The sequence below is a fragment of the Protobothrops mucrosquamatus genome, unplaced genomic scaffold (assembly GCF_001527695.2).
Source record: "Protobothrops mucrosquamatus isolate PMUCROS unplaced genomic scaffold, P.Mucros_1.0 scaffold40, whole genome shotgun sequence".
In the NCBI taxonomy this organism is placed as follows: Eukaryota; Metazoa; Chordata; class Lepidosauria; order Squamata; family Viperidae; genus Protobothrops; species Protobothrops mucrosquamatus.
In genome coordinates this window covers 1004546-1021454 of record NW_015386422.1, presented here as the reverse complement: position 1 = coordinate 1021454, position 16909 = coordinate 1004546, and the positions used below count along the sequence as shown (strand labels likewise).

At 35.6% G+C, this 16909-nt stretch overlaps 1 protein-coding gene across 1 annotated transcript in view; it reads right to left on the bottom strand.

Moving 5' to 3' along the window:
- Window positions 1-16909, bottom strand: part of LOC107283472 (gamma-aminobutyric acid receptor subunit gamma-3) — a 532165-nt gene that overhangs the window by 15908 nt on the left and 499348 nt on the right. The window contains exon 7 of the mRNA XM_015811390.1: window positions 2308-2460. Coding sequence (XP_015666876.1) covers window positions 2308-2460 — 153 coding nt within the window. The remainder of the gene's footprint in view (window positions 1-2307; window positions 2461-16909) is intronic.

Here is a 16909-nt window from a genome sequence, read left to right as displayed (position 1 = left end):
TTATTATTATTATTATTATTATTATTATTATTATTATTATTATTATTATTATTATTATTATTATTATTATTATTATTACATCTGTAGGTTACATCTCCGAGAGCCCAGATGTGAAAGCTTTTCATTATGAGATCTATTTTCTTTCAGCAGTCCAATGTCACTGGCAACCCTGTATCAGTTAACGGTTGGTGGGTCCAAAACCAACAAGGTAGGAAGTAGGTAGAATTTGAAAATAACATAAAGGTTTGCATGAAACTGGGCAGAGGGTTGTGAGAAATTTCACATAAGAAGATTTTGCTCAGCTCTTGAGAATGTTGCTTTCACAGAAATTTATATCTTATGCTTGTAGGCTTATACATGAAAGATATAATATCATAAGGAGGAAACTGCTTTTCCATAGTGGCATATTGTGAAGACTTTTCTACTTCACTGAGTCAGCCACTGGAGGACCATGTTTAGTTCATATAGAGAACTCTGAATCTCAAAAAAGGTTTGTTGTTTTTGGAAATAAGTCAATGACCTCCAATTTAGTTGCAGACTTTAAGGTTTGAAACAGTAGGTGAGAGCTTTGAAGAGTATTACTGAGTAGGAAATGCAGGAAGAAGATAGTTTTAAGTCACTATTCTGCTGTGAGACAACATGTGCACATTTGTAGTACACATATCCTTTCTTCACTTTTCTTTTAGAAAATGCTTTGCCTTCTCTTAGAAGATTGTGAGATTGTCAAGGGAAATTTACATATGATGATAACACATTGGGTCTGGTTTATATTAGTGGGTAAGAAGCTTTGCTTCAGTGGAAAAAAGCTATAAGTAGTAGAATTACAGAAAAAGAGCATTAGCTAGCAGGAAGCAAATATTTGGAACGCCAGGTAGCCACTTACTCCAGCTATCACCATCTTGTCATGCAGTGCATAGAAAGTAATGATGCAGATTTGTTTAGCTGCTAATAAATTTCAAAACTTCTTGCTAAGTTTCATGACTATCCTATACAGTCCATGCCCTGTTGATCAAACCATTTGATGCTAAACATGGAAACTCAAAGCAGATGAAGATGAATTTGTCTACAGCTGTCAAGAAACAAGTTGCTTAAGAATATTGCTACTCAGAAGAGTCACAACAAGAATCAAATTATTTAGGGCTTGGAAGAAGGGTCACAGATATTCTCATTGCATGCCCCAGTATACCACATTTTCCTACACTGAAAAATAGTCTCTACTTGATGAAAAAGACAATATATAAGTATTGCTGAAAGTCCCTTTCTGTCTAGATATATCCAGAGAAGTTATTATTGAGAATTAACAGATCCTTGTGTAAAAGAAGGTGTTTGATAAACTGATCTCTGATTGAACTGTAATCTCATAACAGAAAGAAAATGGAAAACTGCAAATTATTCTCTATTAGTTCACAAAATCCTGATCAATAGGAACAGGGAGATTTTTAAAAAAATTTAACATATTATAAGTGAGGTATCCCAGGAACTAGAATCACAGTAGGAAGTTTCCCATGAGCTTGGAGAAGCAAAATTTGTTTTAGAAGTACCAAAACTTTTAAAAGGTTAAGGTCCAGCAAGAGTTGGGGAAAACACTATTTAATGAGCATGAAATACTGACTGTTAGAGAAAAGAATTAAGATCAGGATTAGGTTAGGATTCTTAAAAACAAGAAAAGAAGTAGAAGAAGTTCAATGGTTATCTAGCTAAATTATTGATGAACAATGGTGTTCACACCCTTTGTAAGAACCTATGTATTTAACCTAATATTATGATTGTACAAATAATCTATACTTAAAACATTGTTCTTTCCCCCCATAATCTTCTGTTCAGCATCTAATCTGAAGTAAAGTTCTGATGAACATTTCATGCCAATGCCATGTCTTCAAGCAAAAACAAAGAAAACCCAGCTGCTTTTTGAAAAAGCACCTTTAGGACAACCATGACATGGATGACTAAGAAACTCTTTAGACATTTCATGCCAAATTTGGGGAGACAGAGCTAAGGAGGAGTTTAGCACACATCACTTTGTACATTGTAGAATGATCAACAACAGTGGAAGGGAAGCTAAGAAGATAAAAAATGGAGTTATTAATAATAGAACACCAGAAAAATGATGTTATGAAAATTATTATTTCAAATATTTCTCCAACAAGGGGCTGGGAACCATGAATAGGAGACTTCTTGCAGAATATAAACATTTGTTAGCATCATTACCTATCAAGTGAAATAAAATAATTATTCATTGGAAATATATAACAAAGAATCCTCAGCAGGCTGAGAATGAATAAAAAATATTATCCCCTGTTATCTTACCTAGGGCTGTTCTTGCTGGTGTGGCATCTTTTTTAATCCAAAATGATACCCAGGATAGGACAACAGTTAATATACAGGGAATGTATGTTTGAATAGTGAAGTATCCCATTCTTCTACTTAACTCGAAGTATATAGTCATGACTATATAATCACCTGCAATAGTAAAAAATTGATATCATTGGATGACCAGTTTGCATTATTTTATTTACAATTCAATGAAAATGTAGTTAAATGCAAATAAATAATATTTCCACAACCATCTGCAGTGTAAACAATAAGCCTCAGCATTGTCTGATTACATTTATACCTTGGATGGCAAGATCAAATAGGATGGAGGACCAAGTGTCCTTCAAGTTAACATAGACATTTTGATATAATTTTCTTGGCAACAATGGGGAACTGGTTCATCAGCCCTGAGATTTCCCAAATAACCATTAAACAAGTCTGCCCTGCTTAACTTTGTTAAGAATTTTCAAATTCATTCTCAATGGACTATATGTGGAACTAGTTTACTTCTCTATACAGCTGAAAAATAAAAAAAGCTTGCCAAGTCTACTCTGTGACATGGTGGTACAGAGAAAATAGTACACATGGAGGACAGTGATGTAATTGATGATGGTAACCACCACACAACCACTGTCTTTGTATTAAATGCACCAGGGATAATGCTGTTTGTCTGTCCAGCTGCCTGATTGATGGATCAATTGATCAATCAATTCAGGGCTATGAATTTTGTAGCAGTCTGAATGGGATGTACCATACATCATGTAAAATGCAAGTTCTGGGTTCATAAAAATAAATATTGGGTCCTGCCCTTTGGAACATCTTACTTCCTGAGATGAGATTGGCTCTCACCCTCCTAATGTTTTGAAAACGCCTCAAGACCTGGCTCTGCCAGATGGCTTGGGGATCCAATGGGGCAGTGGTGGGATTCAAATATGTGAACAACCGGTTCTCTGTGTGGATGCTGCTTCTGGAAGTCCATTCTGGGCCTGGACAACAAAAAAATAGCTACCAGTTCTGCCGAAGTGGTGCGAACTGGCTTAATCCCACCACTGCAATGGGGAAGCTTCATTCTGGAGTGGTTAATTAATCAAAATCTAATTAACTAAAACCTAATCCCACCTCTCCACACCCTGTGTGTCCAGCTCCCACCTTTCCCATCTGGTTTTGATGGTTTGTAATTGTCAATGACTTTATCTGCTGTTTGCCATGATTGTTGATTTTAATGTCTTTTCTGATTTAATGTTTTATGCTGTAAGCCACCCGGAGTCATTGGATACGATATGGGCAGCAAATAAATTTCCTAAATAAATAAATCAAGATAACCAAAGCTGTGGGGAGAGGGGGAGAAGATAGATTCTATAAGAATTTCAAATAGTCTTTTAAATTAAGAGACATAGATGTAGCAATTGTAGGAGAATAATCAAAAGGATACATGGGAATGAACATCAAAGATGGGAAATGTTGATATTTCTTTTGCCATTTGGTACAGTTACTCCATGTAGTAAATAGCTCTTGCATTATGAGTACAGTATGAATAAAGGTCATAGAGTTATCAATACATTGCTGTATCCAATTTGTGCAGAATGAATCTGTCACTCATGGCTATTTTGAATTGAAAATCATTCTTGTTGTGCCAGAAAACTTCCTACTTGAAAGATATATTAACTGTGTAGAGAAGTTCATGCTCAGTATAATTGTTTGATTCTGTAGATATTAGATGATATCAAAATAGGGAATGTGAAGAAGAAAAATGTTTCATTCATTAATTAGGTAGCTAATTATAAATCAATTGATTATGAAAGCAGATTTAACCATCAATAATTAAATATCAGCTTTAGCTGTGCTCCTTTGGCAGGTCAATTTCAGGCATTTCCTGGGTTACTTATATCCATTTAATACTGAAATAGGACTTGCTCTGTGACAGAGATCTCTCTGGTGGTTCCTTCTGTGATAGTATAAATGAATGTGATCATTCTCTTTCATCTTTCAACAAGATTTTCTTCAGCATTATCTCTATGGAGTCTGTGAAAGGTTTTATATAGAAGTGTATAACAGTTTCCTGTTTATGTGAAAAAAATCTTTCAATGTTTCCTGGTAATAATAGTAGTAATGGTAGCAGTAGTTTTAAAAAAATATTTACATAAAATGTCTAGGTCAGTAGTGCCTTCCAGGTATTTTGGGCTTCAAAGCATCCAACAGTATGGCCAAAAGCAAGGAATTATGGAAGTTGAAGTTAAAAACCTCAAGCCTTTTCCATTCATATAACTGAGTAAATCTCTAGTCTTTATGAATCATTGTGCCCATTAAAAATCCAGTTAGCTACAGCGACAGAGCCATAGATTCAATATGGATAGGGTTCTGAAATTTTTTTTTAATCAGCATTAGTTGATTCACCAATTGTGCTTGTTAGTGGAGGAAAAGTGAGTATAGCAATTACCACTGTATTTTATCTGGGTGTGACTCATAAAATAGCCTCAAAACTTGAATTGGTTCAAAAAAATTCTCTGCTTATCCCTGCTGACAGTACTATTCTTAGTGAAAAGCATATCTGCTTTGAAATATCTACAATTTCAGTAAGGTTTTTTTTTTAAAATTAGATTGCAAACAGGACTCAAAACCCTAGAGCAGGGCTTTTCAATCACACTCATACACATACCACTGGTGGTACATTGGCACCTGGCAGGTGGTACGCGGCCCTGCCCAGATTAGCCAAGTGTAGCAGAGGAGGGAACAAGCCAAAGCGGCATAGTGCAGGACTTGCTGTGAGAGAGTCCTCAGGAGCTGCAGGGCGGTTGGGGCAAGGCAAAGGCCCCAGGGTCAGCACTTCTGGCTCACCCAGAAGAGAAAGGAGGAGGAGGGGGGCACAGGAGAGGCTATAAAAGGAGGCAGTTTGGGCGGAAGAGGGAGAGAGAAAAAAAAGACGCAGCCTTGGGAAGAGGAGTCAGCTGGAGCTGCACCGAAGGGAAAAGAAGGAGGAGGGGGGAAGAGAGGGAAGAGGAGATTAAACAGGCCAGCCGGGAGCCAATCTACAACTTCTGTGTCAGCCATCTGTGCCAGGTTCACATACAGATGGCAGCGACAAACAGGCAAGAAACACAGCTGGGGAGGGCTTGCCCTCCATGAAGAATGAAGAAAGGCAGCATCGGCTGGAGGTGAGGCATGGAGAGAGGGAGGGAGGAAGGAAGGAAGGAGATGGAAATGAGAAAGAGGAAGGTAGAGAGCAGGAAGGAAACGGAAAGGAAGGAAGTGTTGGAAGAAAAAGCCGGGGGCTTGCTTTCCAGCCAGGAGGCTATAACTTTAAGAGAAAAGAAAAAAAAAATGAAGCGCTGCTGTTTGAAATAGATGAGAGGAAGCTGACTGCTCCGGCTGCTCGAGAGGAGATGTTTATTGGCAGAAGTGAAATGCCGTTTCAGCAGTTTGGTTCTGGATCAGCTGAACAACAAACCAGGAGACTGGAAGGATTCATATATGTTTTTGTGATTTTGAAGTTCTGGGATTTGTGCAATGTGGGCTTTGTGTTCTTAAGGAGTGTATGGCAATTTCTATTATGGCTGATGGCTGATGTCCTGTGTTGGATTTTGGTTCTAATTTTATTGTTCTGCTGTTGTTAGCTGTAAGTTTTGCTGCAAGGGATTTTGAAGTATTTTTGTCCTGAATGGATTTTGCCTGTAGCATTTGTTTACTTATGAATGGAGTCATTTGGGGAGGCTGCCTTAGCCAGCAGCCAGTACTTGCTACATTTGGGTTTTTTTTCTTAAGTGCCGGCTGTCAGTTCCTTAACTTTCCTTTCTAGCCAGTAGCTAATTCTTAAAGGGGAATGAGCCTTTTTAAGCTAGTTCCCTCAGTGGCTTGTCTTTTCTGTTTCTGGAGGGTTTTCCTTGTTTGATAAATATCAAACAAGGCAATGTAAAAATTATAGAGTTATCAGTGCATGTAACATAGATGTGTGTGTTGACAAGAATATCAACCTTGCTGTCAAGCAAAATCAAGCTTTTAATAGTGAGTGCCACACAAAGTGCACTAATCAAAAAAGTGGCAAGAAAATAGGGGAATAAGACTTCTGATTGCAGTGACATGGGCGTAGAGGAATGAGGCTCCGTTTCCTATGCCCGAATTCTACCCACTGGGGGGGGGGTCTGAAAGGACCGAAAGTTGTCCCTTAGAGGTGACAGGCCAAAGGGCGAATCTTTTTAAATCGCAGGTCAGCACAAACTGACTCGCTTGATCCTCGGGACTGGCAGGAAGAAAGGCTGACTGCACCCATGCTGTCAGCCAGAAGCTGCTGATCACCGTAAGAAAACGACTAAGCAAAAAGCAAAACAGCTGATCTAGATAAGACTATCTTCCTTATCTCTCTACAAGTGAAAATACCAATTATGGAAAAAAGCTCCTGAAAAGCAAGAAATCACCAAAACTATTGGGGGGGGGGGCTTTTCCTTTACTCCTCTCTCCTGAAAAATATAAGCAGTGGTCTAAGCTTTTGGGGGAAATTAAAGAGACTTACAACAATATTGTGAAGATAATTAAGTGGGACAGAAGAAGAATATTTTGAGAAGCTTTAGCAGTCATAAACTTTTCTTTTTCTTTTTTGTTTGGAAACCATCAGATTATAACTTTGCAAACTTTGTAAAGCTTGGCTGGGAAAACATAAAATGGACATCTAATGACATCTAGTGGCAAAACGAAGAACTAAACTTGGCCTTTTTTTTTTTTAAATTTATCAAGCTTTTGTGCTTGGAGTGTGAAACTTGGCTAGACAACTAGACATAGCTTATAGATTAAACTCTTTGATGTCCTTGGTATTTATAGTCCTGGAGATTGTGGCTGGAAAAGAAAAGAATATCTTTGGGTTGCTTTTCTCTACAGGATGGATTATAATTAAAAACATAAATTGTTTTGAAGTCATTGGACTTCGTTGGATTACAAATACAGCTTGACCTGGAATTTCATAAGTTGCTTTGAGACAGAGTGAATGGCAAGAAATTACTATTAGCAAGATATTTTGGATTATAATTTTGAAAGATTGACAACACAGAATCTTGGGATAAATTTTATACTTTTTTCCCTTTTCCCCTTTTCTACTTACCTCTCCTATCTGCTAGGAGCTCATTGGATTATAAATTTTGAACAACTCAGTGGATTTCAAAATATGATTAAAAGATTAAGATGGATGTCCCAAATTTATCCAAATTTATCCAAAGTACCCTCTGCCCCCTCCTCTGCCTCTGCAAGTCCAGTCTATCAGAGATCAATTGACACAATGCTCCAACAAGAAAAAGCTAATAACTTCCAGAAAGAAACACAAGTGACACTACAAGCAATCCAAGTGGCAATTGCTACTCATATGGCAGCCACAATGAAAAATCAAAAAGATGAAAGATGATCTTGATAAAATGAACCCCAAAATTAATAATATGGACTCTCAATTTGAAAATTTTAAACAGATGATCACAAAAAATGAACAAAGGATTAAAAAATAGAAGATAAATCAACAGAGGTGGACCAGAAATTAGAAGACTTAAAAGATGAAAACCAGAAATTGATGCAAATAAATGGAGAATTAGAGGATTCAATAGCAGTCATGGAAATGGAAAAGGTTTCTTACTTTTTAAGATTTCAAAACATAATGGAAGATAAGGAAGAGGACCTTGTAGACCTGATAACAGAATTACTGGCGGACGCATTAGAAATTGGGAAATGGGAAATGGAAGGAGAATTAGGTCAAATCTATTGAGTCAATTCAAACTACGCGAGAAGAAACAAAGTCCCTAGAGAAGTACATGTAAGATTTCTTAAAATATCTATAAGAGATGAAATCTTGAGAACAGTGAGAGATGATCCTTTGAAATATAAAGAAAAAGAAATTATAGTTCTCAAACAAATTCCTAGGAGAATAAGAGAATCCTGAAGAGAATATCAATTTTTAACCAGAAAATTAATTGAAAAAGGAATGAACATTAGATGGCTGATCCATAAGGGATTTTAATTTATTGGGATACAAAAAGATACAGATTGGATACGTCACTTAAAGCAATGGAATTCTATGACTACCATAAAACATTTATGGAAGGAGGTGACTTTGAATCTGTACAGCTAGAGAAACAAAGAGACAGGAAGAGACAGCAATAGAAGGAGCAGCTAAACCAAGAAAGGAAGAAGAAATTAAAAATACATATACAGAAGAAGGGGCAAGACCAAGAGAACAGAGACAGATAAAATCAATTAGAAGATTAAGAGCTAGATATAATTGAAAGAGATGGAGAAGGAAAGTGGGATCCTGTCAATGAATATAAATGGACTGAATTCCCCCTCAAAAGGAAAAAAAATACACGACTACAAAAATTAAAAATAGATATAATTTGTCTCTAAGAAACACATATTAAGAGACAACACTATAAATTGTTAGAACAACCGAAAATTGGTAAACTCCATTTTGCATTAGCACAACAAAAGAAAAGAGGAATAGCCCTATATATTAAAGAAACAATGAACCCTAAACAAATTTTTGCAGATGAAAAGGGAAGAATATTAATGGTGGAAATAATGATGGACCAAAAACAGATACCGATGATAGCAATATATGCACCAAATGATAAACAAAAACAATTTTACCAAAACCTATATAAAAAAATATTAGAATTGGACTATCAAAATGTTTGTATAATGGGAGACTTCAGTGCAATAATAGATGGAACTTTGGACTATAAAAGCACTAAACAAGCATATTGAAAGAAAAAGAATTTATACAACTAGTGACAAAGGAAATGGACTTCTTTTTCAAAATAAATAAGAAAGAAGAGATGTCATTTCAAAATGTGTGGGATACAGCTAAAGCATATTTCAGAGGGCTGGCTATAACCTATACTGCTAAAAAGAATAAAGAAAGAAAACAACAACAGTTAAAGTTGAAGGAAGAATTTAGAAAATTAGAATTAGAACTACAAATAAACCCACAAAAGAAAATACTTAAAAAGCAAATGGAGATAATAAAACATAAACGAAACTTAATAGAGGCAAAAATAATGGCTCAACAGATTAAAAGGACTAAACAGAACTTTTTTGAAAATGTCTATAAACCGGGGAGATGGTTAGCATATAGACTGAAAAAAGAAAAAGAAAAAAAACCCGATAAACAAGTTGCAAGACCCAAAAGGTGAATTACAGTTTCAAAATGACACAATTAAAAAAATTATTAAAGACTTTTACGAGATATTTTACAATGCAGAGGAAATTTCAAAAGAAAAAATGCAGCTGTACCTAAAAAAAGCAGACTTACCAAAAATTCCAGAGAATATTCAAAACATTAAATGGAAAAATATCAATGATGGAGATAATAGAGGCCATAAAAAGGCAAAAAAAGGATAAGGCCCCGGGCCCAGATGGATTACCTGCAGAGCTCTACAAATCATTACAAAATATACTAAGCCCAATATTGAAAGAACTGTTAATGAAATACTTTTGGAGACTAAAATACCAAATACATGGACTGAAGCTAACATTATCTTAATATCCAAAGAAGATTCTGATTTGATGCAAATAAAAAACTACAGACCAATATCATTATTAAATGTAGATTATAAATGTTATGTATTGAATATATATAAAGTTGTGATAATCCCTTCTAAAGTAAAACTAACTTAACTTCAACTGTTTGTGAAGCTAAAATGAAACTAACCTTTAGATGACCCTGACTGTTAACTCCAACTGTTCTGGAGGGAAACTTTGAACATTCATATTTGGGCGGGTTTTTCAAGTATTGTGATTGGTTAAGGCCCTGTGGGCTCAGAGTATAAATTACAGACAATAGCCTGCAGTTCTCCAGTTTTAGTTTGAGTCAATAAATAACATTGTAACTATGCTGGTCTGCTCCTTGCCTATTGAAGCCCACTACACAATAATAAAATTTTTGCCTCAATAATAGCAGAAAGACTAAAGAAATTCCTGTCTGAATTTATACATACAGATGTAGCATTACCTCCTCAGAGGCTGCCAAAGCCCAGGCCCTCCCAGCCCCGCCCCCCTTCATCAAGCTCTGCCGCTGGGTTGGTAAGGTGTCTCTTCTAACTGGAGCTTGGAGGAAAGCAATAAAATTCCACTCCCTCTCTCTCATTCTCTCTTGCCTCCATTTGAAATATCCTTCTCACGAAGGAAAGCAATAAAATTCCACTCCCCCCCTCTCTGTTTCTCTCTCCCCCTCCTCCACACGAAGGGGTCAGCTTAAAATTTCTAGATGCACAGAAAGTGTTCGACAATGTAAACTGGCAATTTATGTTCCAGCAACTAGAGGAAAGAGATTTTGGAGAAAATTTTACAAATGTAATCAAAACAATTTATCATAAACAAACAGCCAAAGTAATTGTAAATGGAGATTTTACAGAACATTTTGACATTAAAAAAGGCACAAGACAGGGATGTCCACTATCTCCACTATTATTTATATTAACACTGGAAGTATTGAATAGAAACATCACGCAAGATATAGAAATTAAAGGACTGGAGATAAAAGATGAAAAATACAAACTACAAGCATTTGCAGATGGTGGAAGAACCGTTTGAAACAAGCGTTAAGCTTATGGAGAAAACAGAAGAATTTGGAGAAGTGGCAGAGTTGAAAACAAACAGAGCAAAGACTAAAGTGCTAACTAAAAATTTAATAGAGAAACAAAAAAACCAACTAGTAAAAAATCAAACCTTCAAATAGTTAAAGAAGTTAAATATTTGGGAATTTATTTAACAGCAAGATATGCAACTATAAAATAAGACAACTATGTAAGATTGTTAAAACAAATAAAATTGAATCTGGAAAAGTGGAAAAATTTACAACTTTCAATGCTGGGGAGAATAGCAACAGTGAAAATGAATATCCTACCAAAAATAGTCTTTTTATTTCAAATGATACCTATAAGACTGGGAAAAAACTTTTTTGATTAACTAAATACAACAATACTGAAATTTATCTGGCAAGGAAAAAAAGCGAGAATTAGACTGAAAATGTTACAAGAGGTGAAAGAAAGTGGAGGATTTGGACTGCCAGACTAGACGCTATACTACCAAGCAACTATATTAACATGGCTAAAAGAGTGGATAATGCTTAGAGATAAAAGACTATTATACCTAGAGGGGCATGACCTACAACTTGGATGGCATGCCTTTCTGTGGTATAGGAAGAATAAAATACATAGATACTTCAAAACCATTTTATAAGAAATACACTTCTCCTAGAATGGGAAAAAATAAAAGTGAAAATCTATATTAAAATACCTGGATGGCTTTCAACAATGGAAGCATTTGCTTACCCAAATTTAATTAACTATGAGAAAGTTGTGACCTATAAAGATATTTTGGACAATGAAGGGAAACTGAAAGACAGACAAGATTTACAAGAACAAGGTATTGATTTATCATGGTGCAAATTCAAACAAGATATGAAAAAGAAGCTAAAACAACAGGATTTTATAAAGAACAAACAGTATTTGACCAGATACTGTTAAAAACAGATGAAAAATTGATTAAGAAACTCTATAAATATTTGTTAAGTTTAAAGATGGAAGATGAACAAGTAAAAGAAGTAATGATAATATGGGCAAAAAACTTTGGACATAATATAGAATTAGAAAACTGGCAAAGTTTATGGGAAAGAAACGCTAAATTAATGAAAGCGGTGCTTTATAAAGAAAACTTATACAAAATGTTTTATAGATGGCATTTAACACCGGTGAGATTACCGAAAATGTTTAAAAATACTTCATACAAGTGTTGGAAATATAAACAAAAACCAGGTAATTATCATATTTGGTGCACATGCCCTAAAGCTAAAAGTTGGTCAAAAATACACATATGGTTGGAGAAAATGACTAAAAAACATATAGATTTTAAGCCAGAACTGTTTCTGTTAGGCATAATAGGAGGAAACTATGAGAAAGAGTATATATACTTAATTTTACATGCAGTAAGAATTGTATTTGCCCAATATTGGAAAAATGAAAACCTACCAACGGAAGAAGAATTAATTAAGAAAATTTTAGATTGTGCAGAAATGGACAGATAGACATTAAAGATAAAAGAGAAAGAAGACCCGGTGTACTTTAGAACATGGGATAAGTTTTATCAATGGCTAGAAAAACAAGTTAGAGAGAAAGGAACATGATATGTACTATGTAACATTGAATATATACTAGTAAGAAGAAGACTATTGAGTGATTAACTAACATATTGATTATGATAATATAGAAATTAATTATTACTCATTGTTTTTTAAACACATGAACCCAGACCACATGCGGTTTGCTAAATATTAAGAATGTTATTTTAAAAAAACTAACCCTAACCCTATAAAATTATATATATAAATTCAGCCGCTTGGCAATTGATTCATAATTATGAAATAAAATGAATTCTTGATTCTAGGTTGTATAAGGGAAAGTTACAGTACCTTGTTCAGTGAAAAGGCTATCCACTGTCAGAAGCTACATGGGTGAAATGTACAAATATGAAAGCAAACAGGTCAATGAAAAAGTTTTACAATAAATATCCTCACAAGCCTCGAGGAAATACTTAACATGCTTTTTGTTTCCCATACAGGAGACTCTTTCATTTTGAGAGGGGCCAACTATCAACTCTGGCTGCAGCCAGTTTTTCTTTTCATTCTAGATTGCCACATAGAATGGAGGGAGTTGGGTTGCCCAGGTGCTTCATTAGTAAAAATAATCTTCTGTCCCATGGGAACCAAGGTCATCTGCTGCTCCCACGACTAGGGACTGGGCATTGCATAAAAAACGCGCAAAATAAGTATATTGGGGAACGTAGTTGCTTGCATAGTTTTGTGGGTGGGACATTTAACTTTGTAATTTGGCAATTGTTATTTGTGTATTCAGACTTGGTTTCACTTTTGACCGTGCTGATACTTTGTAACTAATAAACATGTTCTTTGAGGAATTTTCAAGCATCGGAGTTCTGCTTTATTCATCTCACTGGCAATGTCACTCCCCTATTTTTTTAAAATTAAAAGAACATAAAAAGAACATGGGGCAAAGTAAGTCATCAGTCCACAGATGACCAGCTACATTATACTACTCTCTGCAAAGCTGAAGGAGGCCTCATTGAATCATATTTTCAAGCCTACCAGGTTGAAATGATTGAAGGAGTTTCATTCTTTGGGGGGGGGGGGTTGGACTAAGCAGCCCTGTTAGGCATATGGAAGTCCCATTTTATATTTTAATGTGCTTGAGAAAAACCTATCTCCTTCTTTTTACTCTTACTAACAATCCTACACTAGGCATCCCAGAGAATGAGTGTGTATGTGTGGCAAATGATGAAGTATGCATTACAACATCAAGACACAAACTTTATGACCTCTATACTTGTGTTTAACATCAAGATAAAGACCATGGTTTGCATCACAAGACCATATTATGGTGTTGAATTTGTTAGTGTGAACTCTAGCAAACACCTCCCATCCCCACTTTCTGCCTTTGACAGTCATTTCAAATTGAGCGTTTTCCCTTTGGTTCAGTAGTGAAATGTTGTCTATTTCCTTTGTAATGTGCAAAGGAACACAGTTAGGAACTCTCTCCCATTTTGAGCTCCTTTGATAAGATAATTCATATAGAAGAAAGGAAGTTCAAAAAGATTTTGATAGGAAAAACATGTTATACATTGTAATTAAATTTGTTAGTCTTAAAAGATTTGATGAGAATCTTGATTTTTTGACTACCCATAGACTAACATGGTTCCTCTCTTACAGTGTTTACATTGGAAAGTCAGGTGATCTTACTTTAAAAAGCCATCTGATCCCCAATCCTGACTGATCTTCAAGAAGCACTTACTAGTTGGCCTTATCTACCTGTTTAGATAAGGTTATCCTTCCCTGTTTCTGACACCCAGCAAGAAAACACATTTTGCTTTACTATAGCATATAGTAAAAAGATGAAACTACATTCTAAATGTGCAGTGAGGTGGCTTTGAGGATCTGACATTTTGCTCTTCTCCTGCCATCAAATGGGAAGGCTGCATGATGCCAGAAAATACCACAGTTCTTTTCGAATAGGTGGAATTGATCCCTACTTCAGGTACTGTTTGTTTCAATATCCTGAACATATAGGGATAATGAACCTTAAGCTTCCTAATTAGAAAGAACTATGCTGGTGGGGAGCCAGCAATAAATTGGATTTCTGCTGCCAGAAGAATAAATGAAGAGGTGGTGATGGTCTATTTGTATTTGTGGTTGGAAGCTGAAGTAAATCCTTGTGGTATTAATAATAACTTCAATTTCTGATTACAGATTAATATACCATTATACATGATAGCAGTGGGAATGAACGAACTGAACTGAAATATGATTGGCAACAATTTAGGTAAAAGCATTTATGTAGATGGCTGTAAATTGAAGGAAGTATTTATAATGGCTATAAAAGCTTACATTTTCTTACATTCACAGGACAGCATAAAGATGTTGTCACTGTTAAAACATTTGATGTTATTTTTTAGAACCACTTTATCCCTTGGGTGATAAAATAGGATAGCTTCCCCCCTGACATTTAGAAATATGGTTTTACTTTCAACTCTATGATGTTTATATGACATGAATCAGTATTGAGTAATTTTCATTAGAGGCACTCACTCTTCCTGAGGCACTAATCTTTCATTTCTCTTTGGCAGATTGTAGCATTTTCCCCAGCTTAAGGAAAATGTCAATGTTTTCTTGAATGACACTGTCTAAAGTTTGAAAAGCTGCTGCCTGATATTTAGTACATTACCAATTTCATTTCATTTTTTTAAGTTGAAAGGAAATGCTAGCTTAGGAATGGGCACTCTCAAATGTCTTTAAAGGTCCCCATTGTTATTTTTCTTTTATATTTGGATTTTTTGAAATATTTATTCACTAGTAATGAAGACGTACTCTAAAATGAAAGCCCCTTCAGATAGTAAAAGTACCATATTGTGCAGAATAGGTGCACAACCTGGCATAGAATTGAAACTTGCATTAAAAATCTATCACAGACCAGAGGTTTCACTAAAAACTATATTTTGGCAATCATTACCTCTCACCCATATAAATATTTTGAAAAAAACGGATGTGAATTTTTAAAAAAAAGTTTTTATATTTCAAAATATTCCAAAATAGTTTTTAAGGAGTTCTAAAAAAATCCTGCTATTTGCTAAAAGAATTTACATTTCTTTTTTGCTTGGTGTTTTTGTATTTCTTAACCAATGGCTTTTAAAGTGAGTGAGTGAGAAATGGAATTTGAGTAATTTATTTTTCAGCCTACTGACAGGCCCTAGCAATTTTGACCGATCCCAAAGCTAAGGAGGGTTAAGCTTGGTGTGTACTTGTGTGGGGAAATCACCAAGACATTTCAGTAGTGCAGGCTGACTGGCAAGGGACAAATCACAACATGGACATGCTTCCCCCCCCCAAATTTTTTTTTTTACTAGAAATCAAATTCATTTCAAGGGAACCTGCACTTTTCCCCCCAAAAAATGTACTTTTAAGGTGTAAAATATGTCTTAATTCAGTGCTCTAGCTCAATGAATTTATCTATAGATCTCAAAATATATATAGGGAAAAAAACATTGGAACAGAAATGTTAAAAGTGAAGTCTTAAACAAGATGGATTGGCCCTGATCTATACATCTTTATTATCAGATGTTATTTCTATATCCTGGGAAGATCAAAGGACTCTTTACAATTAATACAGGCCACCAGGAATTGGAAAAATGGAGGCCATGAAGTCTTTTCTGGTGATGCAGCAATGATAGCTATGTTACCCATAATCCCTTTTTTGGTGAATCCTGCTAAAAGTCCAACAGCTATCGCTGCCTGCCCTGAAGCCCCAATGATTCCAGTCTTCAAAGTGAGAAGATTATTTTCCTTATTTCTTTTTGGCTCTTCCAAAGATTTTTGCTTGCTAAACCTTTCTAATATTGCCTTTAATATGGCACAAACAGAATCTTAATTCTGCTTTCAGGGATCTCTTTATTTCTTTATTAAACAAATTTATATGTTTGCCTGATCTACCTATTCTGTTATGTCCTGGGCCTGCTGAGTCACTCAGCAGGTGCAGGAAGCAGCAGAAAGGCCCGGGCAGACCACGTGAATGCCCGGGACCAGACAGGCTGTCTCCCGCCTTGCACACATGCGCAAGGCAGGAGAAATGCCTTGCATTGATTGGCTGATACTGTCCCTGCAAAGGGGTATAAGAAGAATCCGCACCATTTTGTTTTTGGTTCTGTTGGTGAATTGAATAAAGACAATACTGTTTGTTACTCCTGACTTGTCTCCATGCCTTTGCGATCGAAACAGAACATTGGCGACGAGGGTGGGATCGCTGTGGTTGCTCATGCAAGAAGCTATATCAACAAACATTAAATAGCTACCGTATTAATTGATGTTCAGAAGAATCCTATTAGCCAAAGTGACATGTTTCAGTTGATTATGCTGGGAGTTATAATCCAACAGATGTGGAAGGTCCGATATTGGAGACATACACAGTCCCATACGTGTTAAGAGCTTTGGAAAGGTAGTATGGAAGAACTAAATGAATCCCCTACAGCAAGTTTGATCCATGCTAATACCAAGACTTTTAATTCATAGTTT